The sequence below is a fragment of the Pteropus alecto genome, unplaced genomic scaffold (assembly GCF_000325575.1).
Source record: "Pteropus alecto unplaced genomic scaffold, ASM32557v1 scaffold22, whole genome shotgun sequence".
Classification (NCBI taxonomy): domain Eukaryota; kingdom Metazoa; phylum Chordata; class Mammalia; order Chiroptera; family Pteropodidae; genus Pteropus; species Pteropus alecto.
This window is the reverse complement of record NW_006434839.1, coordinates 19,791,933-19,814,301: the sequence shown is the minus strand read 5'-3', so window position 1 is coordinate 19,814,301 and position 22,369 is coordinate 19,791,933. Positions and strand designations below refer to the sequence as shown.

The 22,369-nt window shown below is 33.4% G+C and overlaps 1 protein-coding gene across 1 annotated transcript in view; it reads right to left on the bottom strand.

The window, feature by feature from the left end:
• Positions 1 to 22,369, bottom strand: part of TFEC (transcription factor EC) — an 84,261-nt gene that overhangs the window by 7,840 nt on the left and 54,052 nt on the right. Inside the window, exons 4-6 of the mRNA XM_025045976.1 lie at positions 15,680 to 15,794; positions 13,547 to 13,603; positions 9,796 to 9,871 (exon numbers count right to left, since the gene is read on the bottom strand). Of these exons, the coding sequence (XP_024901744.1) occupies positions 9,796 to 9,871; positions 13,547 to 13,603; positions 15,680 to 15,794 (248 nt within the window). The remainder of the gene's footprint in view (positions 1 to 9,795; positions 9,872 to 13,546; positions 13,604 to 15,679; positions 15,795 to 22,369) is intronic.

Genomic DNA, 22,369 nt, shown 5'->3' with positions numbered 1-22,369 from the left:
AATTTTTTAAAAGATATTATACTGCATATATTTTTAGTTTATATGATCTTATGAACTTTATATTAAATGACCTGAAGTAGAAAAATACACTTTAAGAAAAAGTCTGGCTTGCACGTGCCTCATTGGAAGTTCTTATTACATGACAATTCCATGAGCTGTAACAAATTTAAGGGAGCTCCATTTTTCTACCAACAGATGAAAAAGTTTATTAGGGCCTGAATAAGCCATCTTCTACTGAAATGCAACAAACTATTCGGTGTTTGTTTCAAGTTTGAAAATGCTTTGTCAGTTCTCTAGGGTCATAATAGATGCTGGTCTCATTCTTCTTGCAGTGATTTATCTGGTGGTAGAAAAGCTATGAAAAAAGAGGCTACTTTCGTCATTAAAACAAGAAGGTATCTGTAATTGAAAAGTGTAGTGAACTTCTGAATTAAAACTTAAGCAGTAGCAGAAGCCATATGGCCCCAATTTTATTTCATTTCTTCTCATGGGAAGAAAAACTTAAGGAATAGAAGAACTAAGATGAAAATGATAACCCTAGCCAACTTCGAAGTTTAAAGCTCTGTTTATTTAGATCTAAAATAAACCTTCAAAATGGTGGTAGAAACTGCACAGTAGATCTTTCAATTTCTTCCTGATGTCATTTGCACTAAATTTTTAAAAGTTCACACTGTTGTAAAGCCATTTTTATATATAAGGTTTCTTCTTAAAATATTTTGTTTTCCTAACTAATTAAGAGGATGTGTGCCTCTCTCCCAAGACAATATCAAGCAGCTAGGCATTAAAAACATTCTATGTGACAGTAACAATAACGCATATAAAGGCATGCCTAAGAAATGAATGTAGGTACAGACTATTCATTTTCTTTTTTTCTTTGATAATATTTTTTAACTTTTTAAATACAGTTGGCATACAATATTATATTAGTTTCAAGTGTACAACATAGTGATTAGACATTTCTATAACTTACAAAGTAATCTAGTACTCATCTGACACTGTAAATAGTGATTATAATATTATTGACTATATATTTCTTGTGCTATACTTTACATCCCCTTGACTATTTTGTAATTCCCAATTTGTACTTCTTATTATCTTCTCCTTTTTCAACTGACCCCTCAACCTTCCTCCCCTATGGCAACCATCAAAATGTTCTCTGTATCTATGAGTTTGTTTCTGTTTTGTTTGTTTATTTTGTTCTTTAGAATCCACATGTAAGTGAAATCATATGACATTTGTCTTTATCTCACTTACTCCAGTCAGCACAATATCCTTTAGGTCCATCCATGTTAATGCAAATGACAAGATTTTTTTTTTTTTATGGCTGAGTAATATTCCATTGTATATATGTCCCACCCCTTTATCCTTTCATCCATTGATGGACCTCCAGGTTGCCTCCATATCATGACTATTGTAAATAATGCTTCAATGAACATATGGGTTCACATATCCCTTCACAGTAGTGTTTTTGGTTTCTTAAGGTAAATACTCAGAAGTGAGTATTCTTTGGGTCCTTCTTTGTCTCTTGTTATAGTCTTTGTTTTAAATTCTACTTTTCACAAAAATCTTTTTGTGAAAAATCTTTTTGTTTCCATTTTCACAAAATATCTTTTTCTATCTCTACTTTCAGTCTGTGTGTTTTGATCTAAAGTGAGTCTCTTGTAGGCAGCATATGTAAGGGTCTTGTTTTCTTATCCATTCAGCTACCTAATCTTTTGATTGGAACATTATGCATTTACATTTAAAGTAATTGTTGATAGATATGTAGTTGTTGCTATTTTATTATTCATATTTTTAACCTTTTAACTTTCTTCTTCTTCTTTAAGAAGTTCCTCTAACATTTCTTATAATACTGGCTTGGTGGTGATGAACTCCTTTAGCTTTTTCATGTCTGGGAAGCTCTTTATCCTTCAATTCAAAAGGATAGCTTTGCTAGGTAGAGCAATCTTGGTTGTAGATCCTTGCTTTTCATCACTTTGAATAGTTCATGCCAGTTCCTTCTTGCCTATAAAGTTTCTGTTCAAAAATCAGCTCACAGTCTTATGGGAGGTCCCTTGTAGATAACTAACTGCTTTTAAGATTCTTGCTGCTTTTAAGACTCTGTTTTTAACCTTCAGCATTTTAATTATGATGTGTCTTGGTGTGGGCCTTTTGGGGTTCTTCTTGTTGGGGACTCTCTGCATGTCCTAGGCTTGTGTGTCTATTTCCTTCGCCAAGTTAGAGAAGTTTTCTGTCATCATTTCTTCAAGTAGGTTCTCATTTCCTTGCTCTCTATCTTCTCCTTCTGGTACCCCTATGATCTGAATGTTGTTATGCTTGATGTTGTCCCAGAGGCTCCTTTAACTATCCTCATTTTCTTGTATTCTTTTTTCCTGTTGCTGTTCTGATTGGGTGTTTTCTGCTAACTTATCTTCTAAGTCTCTGATTCATTCCTCTGCTTCTGCTAATCTACTGTTGATTCCTTTTAATTCAGGGGTCCCCAAACCCCGGGATATGTACTGGTACTGGTCTGTGGCCTGTTGGGAACTAGACTACGCAACAGGAGGTGAGCAGTGGTCAAGAGAGCGAAGCTTCATCTGTATTCTCAGCCTCTCCCTACTGTTAGTATCACTGCCTCAGCACCTCAGATAATTAGGCATTAGATTGTCATGAGAGCACCAATCCCTGGTGCCAAAAAGGTTGGGACCACTGCTGTAACGTATTCTTCATTTCAGTTATTATATTCTTTTTTTTCTGACTGGTTCTTTTTTATGTTTTCTATCTCCATTTTTATGTTTTCTAACTCCTTATTAAAGTTTTCACTGAGTTCATTAACTCTTCCCCTAGGTTCATTGAGCATCCTTATAACCAATGTTTTGAACTCTGCATCTGGCCCTCAAGCCAGACAATTCAGTTCCTCCACGTATGTCCCTGGTGCTGTGAGCTACTGTCCCAGGGCCAGAGTCCAGAGCAAGTGAGTCCATCAATAAATAAGTCCATGTGCAGGCCCTTAAGAGGAATGCCTGGGACTCTCACAGCCCTCTGTCTCACTTATCACAATATCCACTAATTTTAAGATATAGATTTTGTAATGACTTTTCTTCCTGGGACTGGAATCCTGGGCTGGGTGGCTCGGCATGGGGCTGGGACCCCTTGCTGCTCCTGGGGATCTCCAAAGCCTAGATATCTTTCTGGATTTTCAAGTGTCACACACAGTTGTGAAACCAGCTTGTTTTGCAACTCCACCCCTCCAACTAATCTTGAAATGGCTTCTTCTGTATTTCCTTAGTTGTAAGACTTTTGTTCAGTTAGAGCTCACGCGATTTCCAGTGATGGTTGTTCTGTAGTTTAGCTGTAATTTTGATGTGGTATCAAGGAGAGGCAAGGACAGCATTTACCTACTCTGCCATCTTGACGAGAAATAACTTTTCATTTTTTTACAAAAAAAAAATGTTCTTTTAAGAACTTAAAACTTTTGAGGAGTTTGAATGCACTTGGAGTTAAAGCAGGTAATAAAAATATACACACTGGAGTAGAAGTGTGGCCAGGCAAAACTATGGAAAATGCACAGTCTGTTGTCATCTTAGGAGTGCACATCCACTTAAAAGCATTAAAACATAAAAAAGAAAGAAGAAACCATGACGGGTTTATTTTTTCTTGCTTAAATCAACATTATGACTTCTAAATTAGAAAGTCTTATTAGTCTTATTTACTACCTCAACTATCATTCTTACATAAAAGTAGGAGAAATTTCTGACCATAGGAAAAAAAAGATCAATTTAGTAAAAAGAAAACTATAATGTGTTTTATAAATAAAGAAGTAGAAAAACAAAAGTAATTTGATAGCACCAATAGAATAATTCATGGTCTGATAATATTTTATATTTCTACTACGATTTTTTTATAAATATGACTCATAAAAAGCACATATAAAGAGATTACTATCACGCATCTATAGAAGTTCTTCACTTTTTGTGTTTGTTAGTTTTGTTTGGTTTATTAATTTATTTATTTTTTTTTACCATTGGTCAGGAGATAATCATTATCTAGTAGTTTTTTTTTTTTCTCAACCTAGGTATCTCAACTATAGCTATTCACTATATTATTTTTTTAATTTATTTATTTTAATTAGTTTCAAGTATGTAGTACATTGGTTACACATCTATATAGTTTGTAAAACGGCCCCCTCAATTGCTTCCTCCCTCCCCTGACCCTCCTCTTAGCCAATGTATTAATGCTAATTGCATTCCCGATGCCATGCTCCCCATCCCCGTGACTATTTATCAGCTACTGATTTTTACTTCTTTAACCCTTCACCCTATTATCCCAGCCCCCCAAACCTCCATCCCCTCTGTCCACTATATTTGTGAGTCTGTTTTTGATAGTTTGTTCTTTTTATTCCTTTGATTCCATATACAAGTGAAATCACATACTGTTTATTTTTCTCTGTCTGACTTAAATACCTTTTAGGTCCATCAAAGCAATATTCTTTTCCATCCCCTTCCTTTTAGTCTGTGTGTGTCTTTTAACCTGAAGTGAATCTCTCATAGGCAACATGCAAGGGTCTTGTTTTCCTTTCCATTCATCCACTCTATCTTTTGGTTAGAGCACTTAATTCTTTTTCATTTGAGGTATTTGTTGATAGGAATGTAGCAGTTAACATTCTTCATTCCTGTTTTCGATACATGTTTTTTCTTCTTAAAGAAGTCCCTCCAACATTTCCTATAATACTGGCTTGGTGGTGATAAATTCCTTTAGCTTATTTTTGTCTGGGAAACTCTTTATCTGTCCTTCAACTCTAAAGGATAGATTTGCTGGATAAATTATTCTTGGTTATTGATCCTGGTTTTTCATCATGTTGAATATTTTTTGCCAAGCCCTTCTGTCCTGCATAGTTTCTTTTGAGAAATCAGTTCCCTTATAAGTAACTATCTGATTTTCTCTTGCTGCTTTTAATATTCTTTCTTTGTATTTAACCTTTGGTATTTTAATTATGATGTGTTTTGGTGTGGGCCTCTTTGGATTCCTGATTTTTGGAATTCTCTGAGCTTCCTGGAGTTTTATGTCCATTTCCTTTACCAAGTTAGGGAAGTTTTACATCATTATTTCTTCAAACAGCTCTTCAATATCTTGTTTTCCTTCAAGTACACTAATTAGATGGATATTTCAACCCTTAATAGTGTCCCACATGCTCCTTAAATTATTTTTATAGTCTTGGCATCTTTTTTCTTGCCATTCTGATTGAGTGTCCTTGGCTTTCCCATCCTCTAGATAGGTTATTTGATCCTTTTCTTTATTCACTTTGTTTATTCCTTTGTTTATTCCATTTAATATACTTCTCATTTCAGATAATGTGTTCTTCATTTCAGACTAGTTCCCTTTTTTAATTTCCCTTTCCATTTTTGTTTTTTATCTCTTTGTTGAAGTTCTCACTGAATTTATCTACACTTCTCAAAAGTTCATTGAGCATCTTTATAACCAGTGTTTTGAACTCTGTTTCTGTTAGATTACTTGACTCCATTATTTCTGGATCTCTGTTCTGTTCTCTCATATGGTTTCTACTTCTTTGTCTTTCCATTCCGGCTACCTTTCCTTATCTTTTTCTAAGTACTAAGCAAAGGTCCTAAATCTCCCGGTCTTAGTGTGGATTTGTGAAATAGGTGTCTAGTGTCACAGTCCTGAGAGGAGTCCAGCTACAGGCCAAATTTAGCCCTAGTCTCTGCCCCTCTGGGGCCACCTGTTAAGATTCAAGAAGCAAACCACAGATGCTATGCTTATAGTTACCTCAAAAAGCCACTGCAGAAAACAAGTCCAGCTTTCTCCAGTGTGAGTCTAGGCACTGCTCAGCAAGGAGCACCTGACTCACTGAGGATACACCTGGATGTGGCTTGGGTGGGGCCACGAATTGGGAGAGGTGAGTTTTCAGGGAATCCTCTGGGCAGAGCAACCTCTGTTATCAAGTTTGATGACATCTCAGCTATGGCTGCTCTGTGACCCACATATTGGTAGGGGGAGGGCTCAAGAGGAAACAATGGATACTGCCAGCACTTCTGTACTGAGGGAGTCTCGCCTTGGCTCTCAATCCAACAATATCTCCCTGTAAGTCCCTGGAACCCGCTGCGCGCAGCCAAATCGGCATTAGTTCTCAGAGCGAGCAAGTCCGTCACTGCGAAAGTCCGCTCACAGCCCCTTTAAGAGGCTTCTGCCACTGCCTCTGCCTCTGTCTCACTCAGCGGCTCAAGACTGGGCAGCCCCACATCTTTGCTCCGTCCTACCTTCTGCCGTTGCAGCATGCTTTCTTGGATTTCTCCCTAGTTATATGGCTTGTTCATCTAGATCCTACGAGATTTTTCCTTGCTGCTGCTCCTTGTTTCCATCACAGCTTTGATTTGGTTGTCAGAGGGATGAACAGAGCCTCTATCATCTACGCCATTTTAGTTGCCCTCCCACTATATTATTTTTCCTTCTGATCTTACTATTTTGACTTAGTAAAGAAATACAAATTTCTGAATATTTTTGATAAATAAAAATGGCAACTTTATATAATTTAAAATGTCTTCAGGTATTAGTTTTGATTTCTTTCCTAAGCCAATCCCTAAGTTCGTTCTAATTATGAGCTAGAAAGGTCCTTAGGGGTCATCCACTCCAAGGTTCCTGCTATTTGCAGGTCATGTTTAGAAAAAGAACCTCAAGTCTCCTCAGTTAGTTAAGTAATCTTTCTGAAAATCTTTGGCTCTCCCACTTTTTCAAATGCATGTGCCATAAGAAATATATTTTTTTATTGTGACTCAGTAAATTCTTAGGTCATAAAATTATAACAAAGTTTTCACAAGTTCTTACTATCCTTAAGCATAATATGTAATAATTTAAATTTTTTTAATGCTAATCTTCCTTCTTTGTTTAAAAATGCTGGATCTGTCCCATTTGATTGACTTCATGATCATTAATAGATTATGGCACAATTTGAAAAATTCCATACTAGACAATTTTACAATCTGATATATTTTCTTATTTTTTAAAAGAGAAACTGATTTTATATGTTTTAATGGTTGTTGTCACCTACTCAACAAATCAGTCTGAAACTTGTTAAACTCAACCTGAAATCATGTTTGCTTTTTTTGATCCGTTTTAACTTCATTATTGCCATAACATGGTAATAACGTTTCTTCAATGTAAAACTTGCTTCCTCTATTTTATCCCCACACTGTTTTCCAATTAATTTCATTTTCTATAACTTTTATATTATCCATAGTAGCATCTAAAAATTCAATAAATGAATTTAAAATAATTTCATAGAGTAAATGGTTACACCTTAGGCCCATACTTTACTTCTCAAGTGAAGTCAATTTTACGAAGTTACATTTTGGATTCAACCATGAGACTCACATTGGTAAGCCCTAAAAAGGGACACTAAAGTAACAGCTGAGGCCACAGCAAGCCAAAGGATAAAATATATTGAAACAGAATTAGTAACCAAATGTCTTGAATGCCACAACTGGCAGTAAAGTTTATTTTCTACCTATAGTATGTAGACAGATTCACATATAGATTCAACATCTGACTAATTAATGTTTTCAATTAGACAAAAAATAAATATAATTTACCTACATATAATACAATTAAAATAAACAACAATCCCCCTTTCTGAGATCCGTAAAGAAGAGAAAGATACTTAAGAATGCTTAAAATGAAGTTTTCCAAATTATAATTCCTTTCAGATATATTATGTAATAAATTGATTTTCCATATTCTAGATCAAGGGTAGACAAATTATAGGCTGCAGTCTCTTTTTTGTCAATAAAGTTTCATTGGCCACAGTTATGCTCATTCATATACATATTGTCTACGTCTTCTTTCATGTTATAATTGCAAAGTTGAGTGATTGCAACAGAGACTATATGACCCACAAAGCTTGAAATATTTACTATCAGACTCTTTTTGGGAAAAGTTTGTCATCTTTTGTTTAGTGAACTAAAACTAGAAAAGAGGTTTTTATAACCAAAGCATCTACAAAAATGGAGAGTAATAATCTCTCACATAAGCTTTATAATTTGCATAGTGTTCTCATTCATATTATTTGATTTTTTTTTTTTTTTTGTAGAAGCATAGTCATACCATTGGTGTCTTACAGGCATAGTGACATCTGAAGATATTCGGTTAGGTTCCAGATTCCAATCTTACAGTCTCATCTGTTTTCTGCGTATAACTGTGCCCTGGTACTGTGAGTTAGTTTTACCAGTTATAGAAAAAGCTCTCTTAGCTGATCTTTACTTAATTACTTTCAGAAAAAACTAATGTTCTCCATTCTCTTTGTGGCACTCACTGACTATAGTCAGAACAAAGTAGATAATAAAGACTATTAGGCTGCTTTCTTATACACCCAGGTACTTCTGTTATTCTGTGGTGGCATATACTAATGAGAGGCTGTTAAATTAAAGCCCTTTTACTTACTATTATGATAATATCAGTAAATTGTAAGTACATTAGTTAATAAAATATGAATGAAAATAAAGGATTTATAAAAAAATAGTTATTGATTTTAGGAAAGTTAGATTAAAAGTTTTGGAAAAACTCAATTAAAATGTCTGTAAAGGTGGATTGCAAAAAAAAGTGCTGCAACAAATCAGGGTGTAAACATTTTTAAAAAATCCATCTATACTTAAGTTGTCTAAGTTTCTGTTTTATTTTAAAGACATTAAAATAGACTATACATTTTAGTACAGCTAAGTAAGACAGAAAAATTAAACAAAAAGGCCTTGGCTTTACATCACATGATTGGTAAATAAATGTGCATTTTTGTATTTTAAGTGTTAAAAAAATCATACCAGGAAAATAGGTATTTTCTCTGCTAAAAGAAAGAGTTACGTGCTTACTGACTCTAAGAAATTTGAGCATTATTGATAGGGCCTAGACTAAGACTAAGCTCTGCAGACTCTCCATTTAGCACTCTTTAGGCCATGCTATTCTAGATGCCTTCTCTATCAAATATGCCCATGAGGATAAGTATTACATTTCCTTTTATTACAAATTATTGAATTGTCTGAATGAATTAGCAAATTTGGATTTAGGGAAAGGGTATTTTTGAATTTCACAAAAATATCACTTTATCAAATATCATTGTTTCTGAATAATAGATGAGGGGTCAGTTCTTAGTTTGAATGAAACATATTTCAAGTCATTATTAATGCTACAGATCATGTTTTTATGATTTTTGAGAAATATTCAACATTCTTAATTGATAATTTAATCAATTATTTCTTGACACCCTCAAACATCTTGTTTAACTGATTTCGTATGTATATGACACCAAAATCTGGCTAAAAATTTCATCAAAGTAACCAATTATTAGTTGGCATCACTCAGCATGTTTTTACAATTCCATTTGTTTACTTGAATGTCTCCAGAATTTTGGAACCTCTGAAAATTCAACAATTCAATTTTCATGTACATATAAATGTTACATTGAGAGAATCACTAAAACCATAAATTGAGCATACCAGCATCATAGACAGCATTTGACATTCCCACTACATTTGTCAATACTGATGTTATACAGAAAGACCCATTATGAACTGAGAAGAAATAATTATTTCTTATAGCTCAAAAAGACAAGTGTTAGTGACAAACGATGCTTAATAACAAATAGTCTTGAATAGATATTTAGAAATAAGTCTAGAAGTAGCCTTACCTTTACCATAAGCTGCTTAGTTTCCTAGTCATTAGTTCTCCTCTCCCTGTCGTTCTCCCACCCATTTTGGGGGAGGAAAGGGGCTATTGAAATCATAACATTATGATAGAAATGACTGTTGAACTCACGGATCATTAGACTTTGGAATAAGAGTGCCAAGCTCCTTGATTCGGTAATTAATATTATACCTTCTTCTTCTTTCAACTATTAAAAAAGAAATATTATTTATTGTTCTCATTAAAGCACAATTCAGTTTTGGTCAGCTATAAACTTTCTTATTAATTTTTAAAAATCAATGAGCAAAAAATTTTCTTTTAGTCAAAAGAGTACTCAAAATAAAAGTTCAAATATGTTTTATTCTAAAGTTGAAAATAGCAATATTAGAATTATGATTCTATTATTAACGGTGTTTTAAAAACATTTTCTTCCAAAACATGTTCTTAGTCTTTGAAATGCTATAATATTTATGCTATAATATTACTCATACTTAAATATGTATATATATGTATATTCTATTCGATCATTATTTGATACATATGCATTTTGTCAGTCCATAAGGATTATAGATTTTGAGGTCTGCACCATGCTTTACTTTTCTTATATAATCCCTTGAAGTTTTGACACAAAGTTTAGCACATAGTAGGTGTGTGTGCCCAACTAGAGTATAACCTCCTTGAGAGCAGTGACCATTTTTTCCTCATTTTTGTATCCCCAAGGAGCTTGGCATATAGGCGGTGCTAAACAAATATATGTTGATTAGACTACATATATTTTTCTAGTTAAAAATTTTTTAATAATATAGAGCAGTGGATTTCAAACTTTGCTGTGCATTAGACATACCTGGAGGGATTGTTGAAATAGATATGTATTCCACATATAGAGATTTTGATTTTAGTATGCCTGGGTTGAGGCCCAAGAATTTGCATTTCTAACAAGCTTCCAAGTGATGCTGATGCTGTTTGTCTAGGGGCCACGCCTTGAAAACTACCGAAAGAGATTCAGAGATTGTTTTCTCTGTTTGCATTTCCATTCATTCCCTGCTTATGGAAATTTTGTGCATCTAATAAATGTTCAATAAATATCAGATACACAAAAAAGTACAGTTTCCTATATTAACCTTCTCTAAAAGCAGTCTTATAGAGAATAGTCTTATAGTCTACTCTACTCCTGTATCAAGAACAACAACATATATATAATATTTTTAAAAGATATCATTTCTAAAGCATTCCAGGGATTGAAGGAAGAAAAAGGTCATGAAGAAAAAGAATATCATATGTCAAAAATTTTGGGAAATGCTTAAGCAATACATGCTTGCAAATTAAGATCTGCTACCAGAAACAAGGAAAGTCATGAAAGACTACAAAGAGTAAACCTACTCTACAAAGCAATTTACCATGAAGATATTTGACTTTCAGGAATAATGTATTGGAATTCCTTTAAAATTAGAATATAATTGATTCTTGACAGAGTTTATTTTTTTCTTTTTCAATCCTATTTTCACTGTAAATGTAATTTAAAAAAATGAAACTACATAAAAAACCTAAAAGAAAATAAAGGGAAAGCTGATATAAATACATATATATTGCACAATGAGAATTTATTAATAATTCTATGTTCATATATACTCTCCCCTATAAGACAGACTATTAAATATGATGAAGAACAGCTATGAAGGACATTCACAATTTTATCTCAAAATAGGGAGTGTTTTTTCCTATTATATTTCTCCAAAATCTATTATTTAAATGCACCTTATGTAAAATATCGGAAATTCATACTCTACTTTTCTTAGAATGTGCTTGATACATTTTTAATATCTAATTATGAGAACTTTGGTTTCTCGATGTTTTCATATCCAGGACTAGTTATTTGTAAAGGAGACAAATTTTAAGAAATTACTGTTATTTCATGCAATATGTGGTTTCACTCTTCACAAAGTTTTTTTCATTTCATTCATTTTTGTCCTTAGATTCAGGCAAGAGGGCCCTATCCTGAGCCCATACTTAAGAGGAATCACTTTTTCCATCTCTCACCACAACTCTCCACACTGAGCAAGGCAGTCACAGGGTCAAGGGAAGCCCTTCTAAGCTACATTCTGGATAATTCACAGGAGGAATACCTTCCCAAATGCCCTGAGCCCACTTCCAGAGCCTATGCAGGCCACTTCCCAGGTCCATCCTCCTGAGGGACGACCATGACACCAGTGTGCTCACCCCTAGTCCCAAGATGCGGATGAGGGGCATTTGTTCACAGAGATGTGTACGAAACTTAAATGTATGTGATGAGTTGCTCACATTCATGTTCGAGGCCAGTGGCAACACAGAAGGTAATACAGAGTGGGGAGAGAAGTGAAGTGGCTGCCATTGCCCCACCCTGATATTCTCACTTAGAACTCCGAGGATCTAAGAAATCTAAAGTCACGCCTGGCCTTCCAGTACATAGGATGAATAAAGCATACTTACTTTAGCACTTTCTAGCTTGAATTGTAACTTTTAAATATTTAGACATCTGGTAAGTGGGACTTAGATCTCTTGCTGTGATCTTCACAAATTTTAGGGGTTTGTCCTAGACTCATCATATTTAAAATGTTATATTAATTTTTTTAACACCGATATCTCCAAAAAGCACGATCACTCAGTAAGGGAATTTAGATTAGAAAACACTGTTAATGGACATATCAGCAAGTTCTCATACTTTACACTAAATGAACTGTTATTCAAGCTGCAGACATAGAGGAAGGAAGAAAGAAGGAAGGATACTAATAATAAGCAGGTTAAAACTAAGTGAGAATCCAATAATTCCTTGATGTATTAATTCCTTCTATAATAATTAGGCCTCCCTACTCATGTTCTACTTGCCCCATAATCTGGACCAAAGCTTATCCGCTCTACCACTAAGTACTGTTGGTATCAGATCATATTCCTCTCCACAACTGCCCTAAGAATTGTTATAACCTTGTGTCAGCTCTTTCTTCAGAGTTATATAGTCAGTAAACTGAATATTCTGTGACAAAGGCAGGTGCATTATGAACAGACAAATGCAGCTTTCACAGGTACATGTAGAATCAATTTGAGCTAATTGTATGTAAGAAAATTCCTGGTTTGTTTTAGAGCGCTAAAGTTTTAATATTTAATTTCATTTATTTTTTATTCATTCACTCATTCATTCATTCATTCATTTCATTCATTTCATTATTCTCTCATTTTTTGATTTGGCTCCCAGAACAAAAAGGTTTCACATTCAATTAGCCAAGCTCACTTGAGACAGTTAAGCACTTTAGACTTGACCAAACACTATTAAGCTCAACACTGCTGCTAAATTACTTCTCTTGCTGTGTTTCTCCATCTCATGTGACCTGTTATTAGAGTTCAATTGACCCCAGAATGGCATCAGAGACATTTTTTTGCACAGGCAGAATTCAGCAATCTAACATAAGCAATACTTTTTAGATAACTTATCATTAGAAAGGGAGGAGCAGATTGACACAGAAAGATGAGAACCTGAAGTTAATGTTTCTTGCTATCTAAATGGTGTAGATTTTCTAAAGTCATTTTTATCTCTTTAAGCCTTTGAGTCGATGAGTCACAATAAAGTTTAAATGTAACTAAGTGCACTCATCACTGACATGAGCAGCCTTCTAGAGAGAGTGATCTAGAAGAGAATTTGAGATGTTTCACTTTGTAGAAGTGTATAGATTTTCTGAGAATTCACATTGTTTAAATTTCTTAAAATAGCTCAACTAGTGAGCTATTAATTTTGGTCATCTGGCCTCAAAATATTTATGAGTGACAATGAAAAACCACACATTTTAACTTCCACACATTTCTTCTTGCATTAATTAATTTTGTTCAAAAAAAAAAAAAAGGAAAATATACTCACTGAGGTTGTGGTTGTCCTTTTTTTGTCTCTCTTTTGCCAAAGCTCGAGTATCAGTTTCTGATCAAAAGGAAGATAATCGAAACAGTACTTAGTTAAATTTTACATCCTCCTACAAACATAATTCAGGAATACTTGGTGAAAATACAATACTACTTGCTCCAAATGACATAATAATATTTTAATGCAAATATTTAGAAATTTGGAGCAGAGTACTCATTAGTAAGAGGCAATGGCAAATCTTTCAGGCTTTGAGTAGTAAAACATGAATTTATATTCTCGTCCTCCATTTAATAGACATGTGATCTATTACCTAAATTCTCTGCGTTATGGCTCCTCATCCATAAAATTAATATATTATAATATCTACTTGGTAATCATTGTGATGATTAAAAGAGGTACAGTGCACAGCAAATATTAAACTGCTCAATCATTATGATTATTTTCAGAATTTTGAGATTATTCAAAATTATTCTAACCTAAATTTTTGCAACCTATATTTTTCATAAATAATTATGATTTCTACATGCTAGGAGTGGGAACTAACTACATTTCTCAGATATTCCTATCTAACAGTTTCACACTTCCAGTAAAGGACACTTTATGTGCTATGTGGTTGTGAGCATGCATGATAGCTTCCAATATGGCCCACAATGATTATCACTTATGGTATTGACACCCTTAATAGTTCCCTCCCATATAGAATAGGGCAGACCTATAAAACTAATAAAATATTGTGGAAATGATGAGTGTGGCTTCCAAGACTAGGTCATAAAAGAAATTTTCAGTTTTTATTTTGGTATCTCTTGGATCACTAGTAGTCAGGTCATGAGGACACATGAGCAGCCTTATGGAGAGGTCCACCTGGAGAAGAACCAAGGATGGTTCACTTGCCAACAAGCAGCAGTAACTTGCAAGATCTGTGAGCAAACCACCTTGGAAACATCTTCTAGCCTGTTAAGTATCAAATGTCTGTATCTCTGGCCAATATTTTGACTACAGCCTTATGAGAGACTCTGAGCCAAAACCAATTTTATAAGTCACTCCTGAATTCCTGACTCATAGAGATTATATAAGATAAGTGTTTATTCAAGCTGTTGTTTTGGGGTAATTTGTTAGATAGCAACAGATAATTAACACCGTGTTCCTTGAATTAATCTAGTTTTTAAAATAAGTAACATAAAAATACATTTATTTAAATTTGCTTATTCAAAACTAATTCATTAATTTTAATCTAAATTATTTGACTGCACAGACTTTTTTGAGTTGATTAGAGTCCAAGAATGAACATATTGCATTTACTAAAAATGTTAATATTAACTGTGTAAAAATCATTAAAGACCAATGTTTGGGCTCCAAACTAAAAATGTGTTACAAAAATTTCAACTGAATTTTATTTTATTCCTATAGAACTAACACTGGGCTTATAAATCCTTATTTTAATCCATTTCTTCCTCTACTCAACTGTATAATTTTGGAAAAACAACTCCTCTGATCTCTGATTTCCTCAGTTCTATTTTGAAGGAACTTGACAGTGACCCTATAATTCCTTTGAGTTGTAACAATTTTGAAAAATACTACTGAAAACAGGGGTTTTTACCCACTTGAGAAAGTTAAATGTATCATTAAATTTCTAAAGCAAGCTAAGGGAATATTTAGTTCTTTGTTTTATATCAAATTCTACATACAAAGAGGGCTAATTATTTCTAATCTATTAATCTATTATTTTCAATCATGTTAATAAATTGCATCTATTTTGTATCAAAATGAACTTAAGAACTTAGTTACATTGTCATATCTATATCTATCTATCTATCTATCTATCTATCTATCTATCTATCTATCTATCTAATCTATCTATCCATCCCTCCATCCATATATAGAGAGAGCAGGCATATATGTGTATCTGCTCAGTTTCTAAAGTAATGTATTAATTCAGTGTAGCTATAAGTTATATTAACTTACTGCTTGGTTGACATAGAAAAAAATAAAGGATGGATTTACTCTCTAAGTGTCTCCCACTTTAACTAACAATTTTGAAAATATTTTAAAAATTCTATTTAGCTTAGTAATATATGTCAGTCATATCTTATGTAGTTGATTTTTAAAAGAATAAAACCATAAAAGCAATATTACCTGTAGTTTCTCTTTTCAATGGCAGACTACTTGGACAGGAAGCACTTGTAAGGCCCATATTAACTGGTGAAATCTCCTGCTCACCACTATACACATCCAAAATACTTCCAGATAACTTTAGAGGAAAAAGGAAGAAAAGGTCAATTAAACCTTCTGTGGGCATTGATATATTTAGTTGTATATTTTAAATTTGCCACTTTAATAATAATTTGTAATATATAGCCTTTTAATTTTAAATAGCAGTGAGTATGTACTGACTTTTTAAAATTAATATGGAATGCTTGTGGATGTATTAAAAAAAGCTATTTGTATTTAAGCCAAAAAAAAGAAATTAGTTTATTCATGAAGGAAAATTCTGATGAATATTTACAAATTACAGAAGTTTGATCTAGCACATTACCTAGTTAAAATGAATAAGTTTAAAAAATATCTTTATGAAAAAATCAATATACATATTAGCAAAGCTGGGAAGTTTATTGCATATCATAAATTAGATGTAATGATTGAACATTTTGGAAACCTTCTTAATACCATCAGTCTGACAGCAACTCACAGTCAAGACATTTTACACTGTTAAGTGAAAAACTTTCTTTCCTCCTTGAAAGGCATACTTTTTCTCATTGTACGCTTAATGTTCTAGATTATTATAAATATTCTAGCTGGTAACCAAAAGTAGTCTAAAACTACTTTTGCCTCTAGTAGCTATAGAGTACATCTAATTATGGCAACATCACAATTCTTGAAGTTGCTGTTGGGAACAATTTTTCAGAAAGCTATGCTATTTTATACACAATCTAAAATTGTACCAATTTATTATTTAAAATGAGCTTATTGATTTGATCACCTAATAAAATCAAACTTAAATAATACTCATAATTCAAGTTAATATTCATTATGCCAGACAGAACAAACTACATTTAAAAGTATAACTTAAACATTTGAAATATTTTCATTCTAAATATCTTTATTTCATTTCTGAGCAGTAAACCAAGAACCGAATAAATAGTAACTTTTTTCTTTCCTTAAGGGCCAGAAACAATACAAATAATCATACAAAGCTATAACCAGATTATTAGAGAGACACCAATTCCTTATTCTCACTTTCTGTAAAACTTCAATTCAAACTAAGGGAACTTTTTTTTTTATACTTACAAAAACAGACTGGAAATACATGTGAAGGACATAAGAAAATCAAAATTAATTTCTTACATAATAATCCATTAAACTACATGTAATAATTATTGTATATGTCTGAGGGGAAAAAAATCCTTGAAAGTACAGTGGAAATCATGCCAATATATAAATGGCTATGCATATCAATAGAGACATTATAGAATGCATATTGTATTCTAATGTATATTTTCAATATTGTTTTTCCACTATTTACTCTTATTAGAACTCCTCATCTTTATTGTATATAAACTCATTGTTTTAAATGTATGCTTTACTTCATGGATCTTGGAAGGAAGCTACTTAGGTAGGGAATGTATTCCTTCTCAATTTCCTCATCTGAAAAATAGGAACAAAGTTGATCAGATGGGATAGACAATGAATGTTAGTATTAGAACAATACATTAGGAAGAAATTCTAAAAGCAGATATTTCCCTAATATGTGAGTCATTTAGTCATATTTGTAAAGTGAAAAGTTTCCAAGCTCTTTTTTTAAAATTGTGTTAGTTATAAGCTGAAGCATCATCAGCCTGAATTGTACATTTACACCGTGCCTTTGAGAAACTTAATGGTCATGATGAACAAAAAGGGATTAAGAAGAAGGAAGGGAAAGAAACTAGGGAATGAGCACTTTTCTTTGAAGGCTTTTGATTCAGATGGCTTTCAATGCAGAAATGTTTAAGAAGAAAGAAGCCATACTACATATACGCTGCAACAATAAAGTGATAAGTTCCTATCATTTTGCTGGGTCCCATATTACCTGATCGAATTATACCCAATGTTTTTTCCTTAGAAATGGGGCTGGAATTCTGATAATGAATCTAATCCTGCTTAACCATAGGTATATTACATCTTTTCCTGACCTTGGTTATTGTCTAATTTATTCCCTAAAGCACATGATTAATATCCTATTTAATTTTATGCTGTAGGTACTACTCTATTTCATGTAAATGGCTAATCACTTTTTGAATATCATTAGACAATCGGTTTGAATTTCAAAGTATAATACACTTCACGTAATCTAAAGTGCCTTTTCTCCATTAAAAGATATAAGAGTACAATGTTAGTGAGAATGTAAAGATTACATATACATCTAAAAGGGTTTACAAAACAAAATTATATCTACTTTTCTCAAAGATATAATTCACTTAGGTAATAAGGTCTAAGTGTTACTTTTATTTTGTAGATTAGTTGGCAAATGGATAGATATTTTATGAAGAAATATTTATTATTCCAGTTAAAAAAAAAAAAAACATTGCTTTTTGAGCAAAGCAAAACCTTTGACATGGCAATAGAAAAACATGTTATTATTAACAAGTTACAAAATTTAAAGATTTTTAATAAAAAATTTATCACAAATTCTTTCAGCAATATAGAACATGTTCCTTAAGACAGAACCTTTTACTGATAAAAAACACAAACCCTGATCTAAGAAGTTGCTTTGGGATGAGACTGATTGACAGTGGTTCCTGTTGTTTAAGGTTCTCGACCTTAGATTTTATTTACATATCCACTACTGATATCATAGAGATTGAAATGGATTGGGATCTGATCTTCTCAGATATATATTGCCTTTCACAAGAGCCAATATTCCCTGAAGAAAACAAGCTCACAGGTCTAAATATCAAAACATTTCTGTAAAATAACTATATCAAAAGTGAGCAACATGCAGTGTTAAAAAATAATATCAAAAGCAAAAATAAAAATAAATAAATAAAATAGTACATAAAACCAAGTTTCTTAAATTAGCCAAATCCATTTTAAAATAAATAAAAGAGCTTTGGAAACATGGCAGAGTGAGAGACATCCCCAGATCTCTCCCCTTGAAACAACAATAAGCTGAACATCTAAAACTCAACAAAAAACACCCAAACTGCACACCAGCACATCTGAGCATGGGATCTGCTCATAAGAGCTACCACAGGTCAGAAACCTGGGTGTCGAGCATTGGATTGGAACAAATTAAGAAACTGCCTCTCACAGCCACTGGAGCTCCCTGCAGGAGAACAGGGAGGGGAGAAGGAGCAGCGAGTTCGTGCAGCAAGTTCCCTGAACAGCTCTGCCTGGGGAAGTTGTGAACTCCCAGTAGCAGGCTGGCTGCAGTGCCCAGTCATCAGGGCAGAAAGCAGAGAAGCGGCCAGCAGAGAAACAACAGTTGATTTTTACCGACTGCGATTGCAAAACCTAGGCTGAGCCACAGTCCCCAACCCCCAACCAGAGGGTCCATCCCCACATACCCTCCAAGACAGAACACTGCAGAGCCCCAGGGGAATCTGAGCAAATGCCACCAAAATTGTTGCTAACACTGACAGGGACTGTAACTGAGGGTAGCGAGCATGATTAAATATCTATCAGAAAATTTAAAAAGATTTTTAAAGCTTTATATAAAGCAGGGATACAAGAGGCGTAGACGCCACCTACTGGAAACCAAAAGAATAGCACCTCCCTTGCAGCGGGCAAAAGACAGACCTTTATCTCCAGAAAATAAGCTTACAGACATAGAAATATGCAACTTAAATGACAGAATTCAGGATAGTATTTCTGAAAAAAACTCAGTGAGTTCTGAAATGAGTCATATCAACAATTTCAGAAATTGAGAAAACAACTAGATGAGTAGAGCAAAAAAAAAATGAAACTATCAAAAAGAACAGAATAGATCTTCTGGAGATAAAAAAAAAATAAATAAAAATAAAAAAATAAACCACACTGCAAGAACTGCAAAATGAAATAGCAAGCTTGGAAAATAGAGTCGACCAAATGGAGGAAAGGATCAGTCTAGAAATAATCGGAAGGAAGAAGAGAGAAACCGAAGAATGAAAAATAATGAAAGAGATATTCAAGAACTAGCTGATACCATCAGAAGAGGAAACATAAGCATAATGGGTATTATCGAAGGCAAGAAAAAGGAGCAGGGATAAGAAAGCATTTTCAGAAAAATAGTGGACAAGAATCTCCCAAATCTGAGGAATGAACTGGAGCTTGGAATTCAAGAAGTCAGCAGAATACTCAACTATTTCAACACAAAAAGGCTTTCACCAAGACACAGTGTACTAAAAGTTTCAAAAATCAATGACAAAGACGAAATTCTCAGGACAGCCAGGAAGAAAAAAAAAAAGATAACTTATAAAGGTAAACCCATTAAATTATCCTTGGACTTCTCAATGCAAATTTTAAATGTCAGAAAGGAACAGAATCAAATATTTAAACTATTAAGTGAAAGGAACTACCAGCCTAGAATAATATACCCAGCTAAACTTTCCTTTAGATATGAAGGAGAAATTAAGACCTTTTTAGACATACAAAAATTGAGGAAATTCTCCGCTATGAGGCCTGCCCTACAGGAAATACTGAAAGGGGTCAGCTCACCTAAAACAAAATGACAAAAAAAAAAAAAAAAAAAACATAATTAGGAGTAAAGTGACTATCAGGCAAATAGAAGCAGAGGAGTGCCACCCTTACTAAGAACAGGGCATTATAAGCTTAAATAATGAGAAAATAATTGTTATATCAAGATAGAAATGAACGTTCATGATAAATAGGGACAAATTGAAATAACGAAGACAGAAAAGGGGAAAAATTAAAGTTCCAAATTTACAAATGGGAATGGAGATAAGGCACGCGCAGAAGAAAATGGACAACTGTAGATAGATAGATAGATAGATAGATAGATAGATAGATAGATAACTATCCTTTACATATTCGTAATTGTAACCACACACCAAAGATTCAGAACTGAAGTATATAACATAAAACAAGAAGAACCAGAAGCAAAACCCACAAAAGCCAACCAAAATAAAGAAAACAGAAACACAAGGACAAGGAAGCAATGGAAACACTGAGCTACCAGAAAGCAAAAGATAAAATGGCTATAAGAAGACCTCATATTTCAATAATAACCCTAAATGTAAATGGACTGAACCCTCCAATAAAAAGGCACGGAGTTGCAGAATGGATCAAAAATAAAAGTCTACTAAATGCTGCCTCCAGGAGACACATCTCAGCTCCAAAGACAAATACAGACTCAAAGTGAAAAGGTGGAAAATGATATTTCAAGCAAATGGCACTCAGAGAAAAGCAGGAGTAGTGGTACTAATATCGGACGAAATAGACTTCAAAATAAAAAAGGTAAAGAAAGATACTGTGGAAAACTTCATAATGATAAAGGAATTATGCACCAAGAAGACATAACACTTATTAATATCTATGCTCCCAATCAGGGAGCCCCGAAATATGTAAAGCAATTACTAACAGAACTAAAGAGAGAAACAGATTGAAACACCATCATAGTAGTGGACCTAAATACCCCACTGTCAGATATGGACAGATCATCCAAATAGAAAATCAATAAGAAAATAACATCCTTAAATGACACATTAGAACAACTGGTCATAATTTATATTTACAGAAGAATGCTTATACATTCTTCTCTAGTGCACATGAAACATTCTCAAGAATCGACCACATACTGGGACACAGAAATAGCCTCAACAAATATAAGAAGGTTGAAATCATACCAACCATATTCTCTGATCATAATGCTTTGAAACTAGAGATCAACTGCAGAAAGAAAGAGGAAGAACCACAAATACATGCAGATTAAACAGCATGTACTGAAGAATAACTGGGTCGGAAAAGAAATAAAAAGAGAGATCATGAGATACATAGAAATGAATGACAATGATAGTACAACATATCAAAACTTTTGGGACATGGCAAAAGTAGTCATAAGAGGAAAGTTCATATAAACAGGCCTACCTCTAAACACAAGAACAAGTCTAAATAAACAACTAACACTTCATCTTTAAACTAGAAAAGGAAAAACAAATGAAGCGTAAAGTCAGCAGAAGGAAAGAAATAATCAAAATTAGAGCAAAAATAAATGAAATTGAAAACAAAAAAAAAAAGGTAGAAAAAATAACACAACAAAAAGCTGGTTCTATGAGAAGGTTAATAAATTAAACAAAACCTTGGCTAGACTCACTAAAGAAAAAGAGAAAGGACAGAAATAAACAAAATCAGGAATGAAAGAGGGGAAATTATGACTGACGTCACAGAAATACAAAGGATCATATAAGAATACTATGGAAAAGTATATAACACCAAATTTAATAACCTAAAAGAAATTGACTAGTACTTAGAAAAATACAACCTTCCTAGACTGAATCAAGAACTGGAAAATCTAAATAGACTGATCAGCAGCATAGAAATTGAAACAATCATCAAAAACCTACCAAAAAGTAAAAGTCCAGGACTAGATGGCTTCATCAGTGAATTCTATCAAACATCCAAAGAATACCTATTCTCCTCAAACTCTTCCAAAAAATCGAAGAGGAGGCAATACTTCCCAACTCATCTTATAAGGCCAATATTACTCTGATACCAAAACCAGGTAAAGATAACACAAAAAAAGAAAACTACAGACCAATATTTCTCATGAACACAGATGCAAAAATCCTAAATAAGATACTAGCGAACCAAATACAGCAACATATTAAAAAGATTATATACCACGATCAAGTG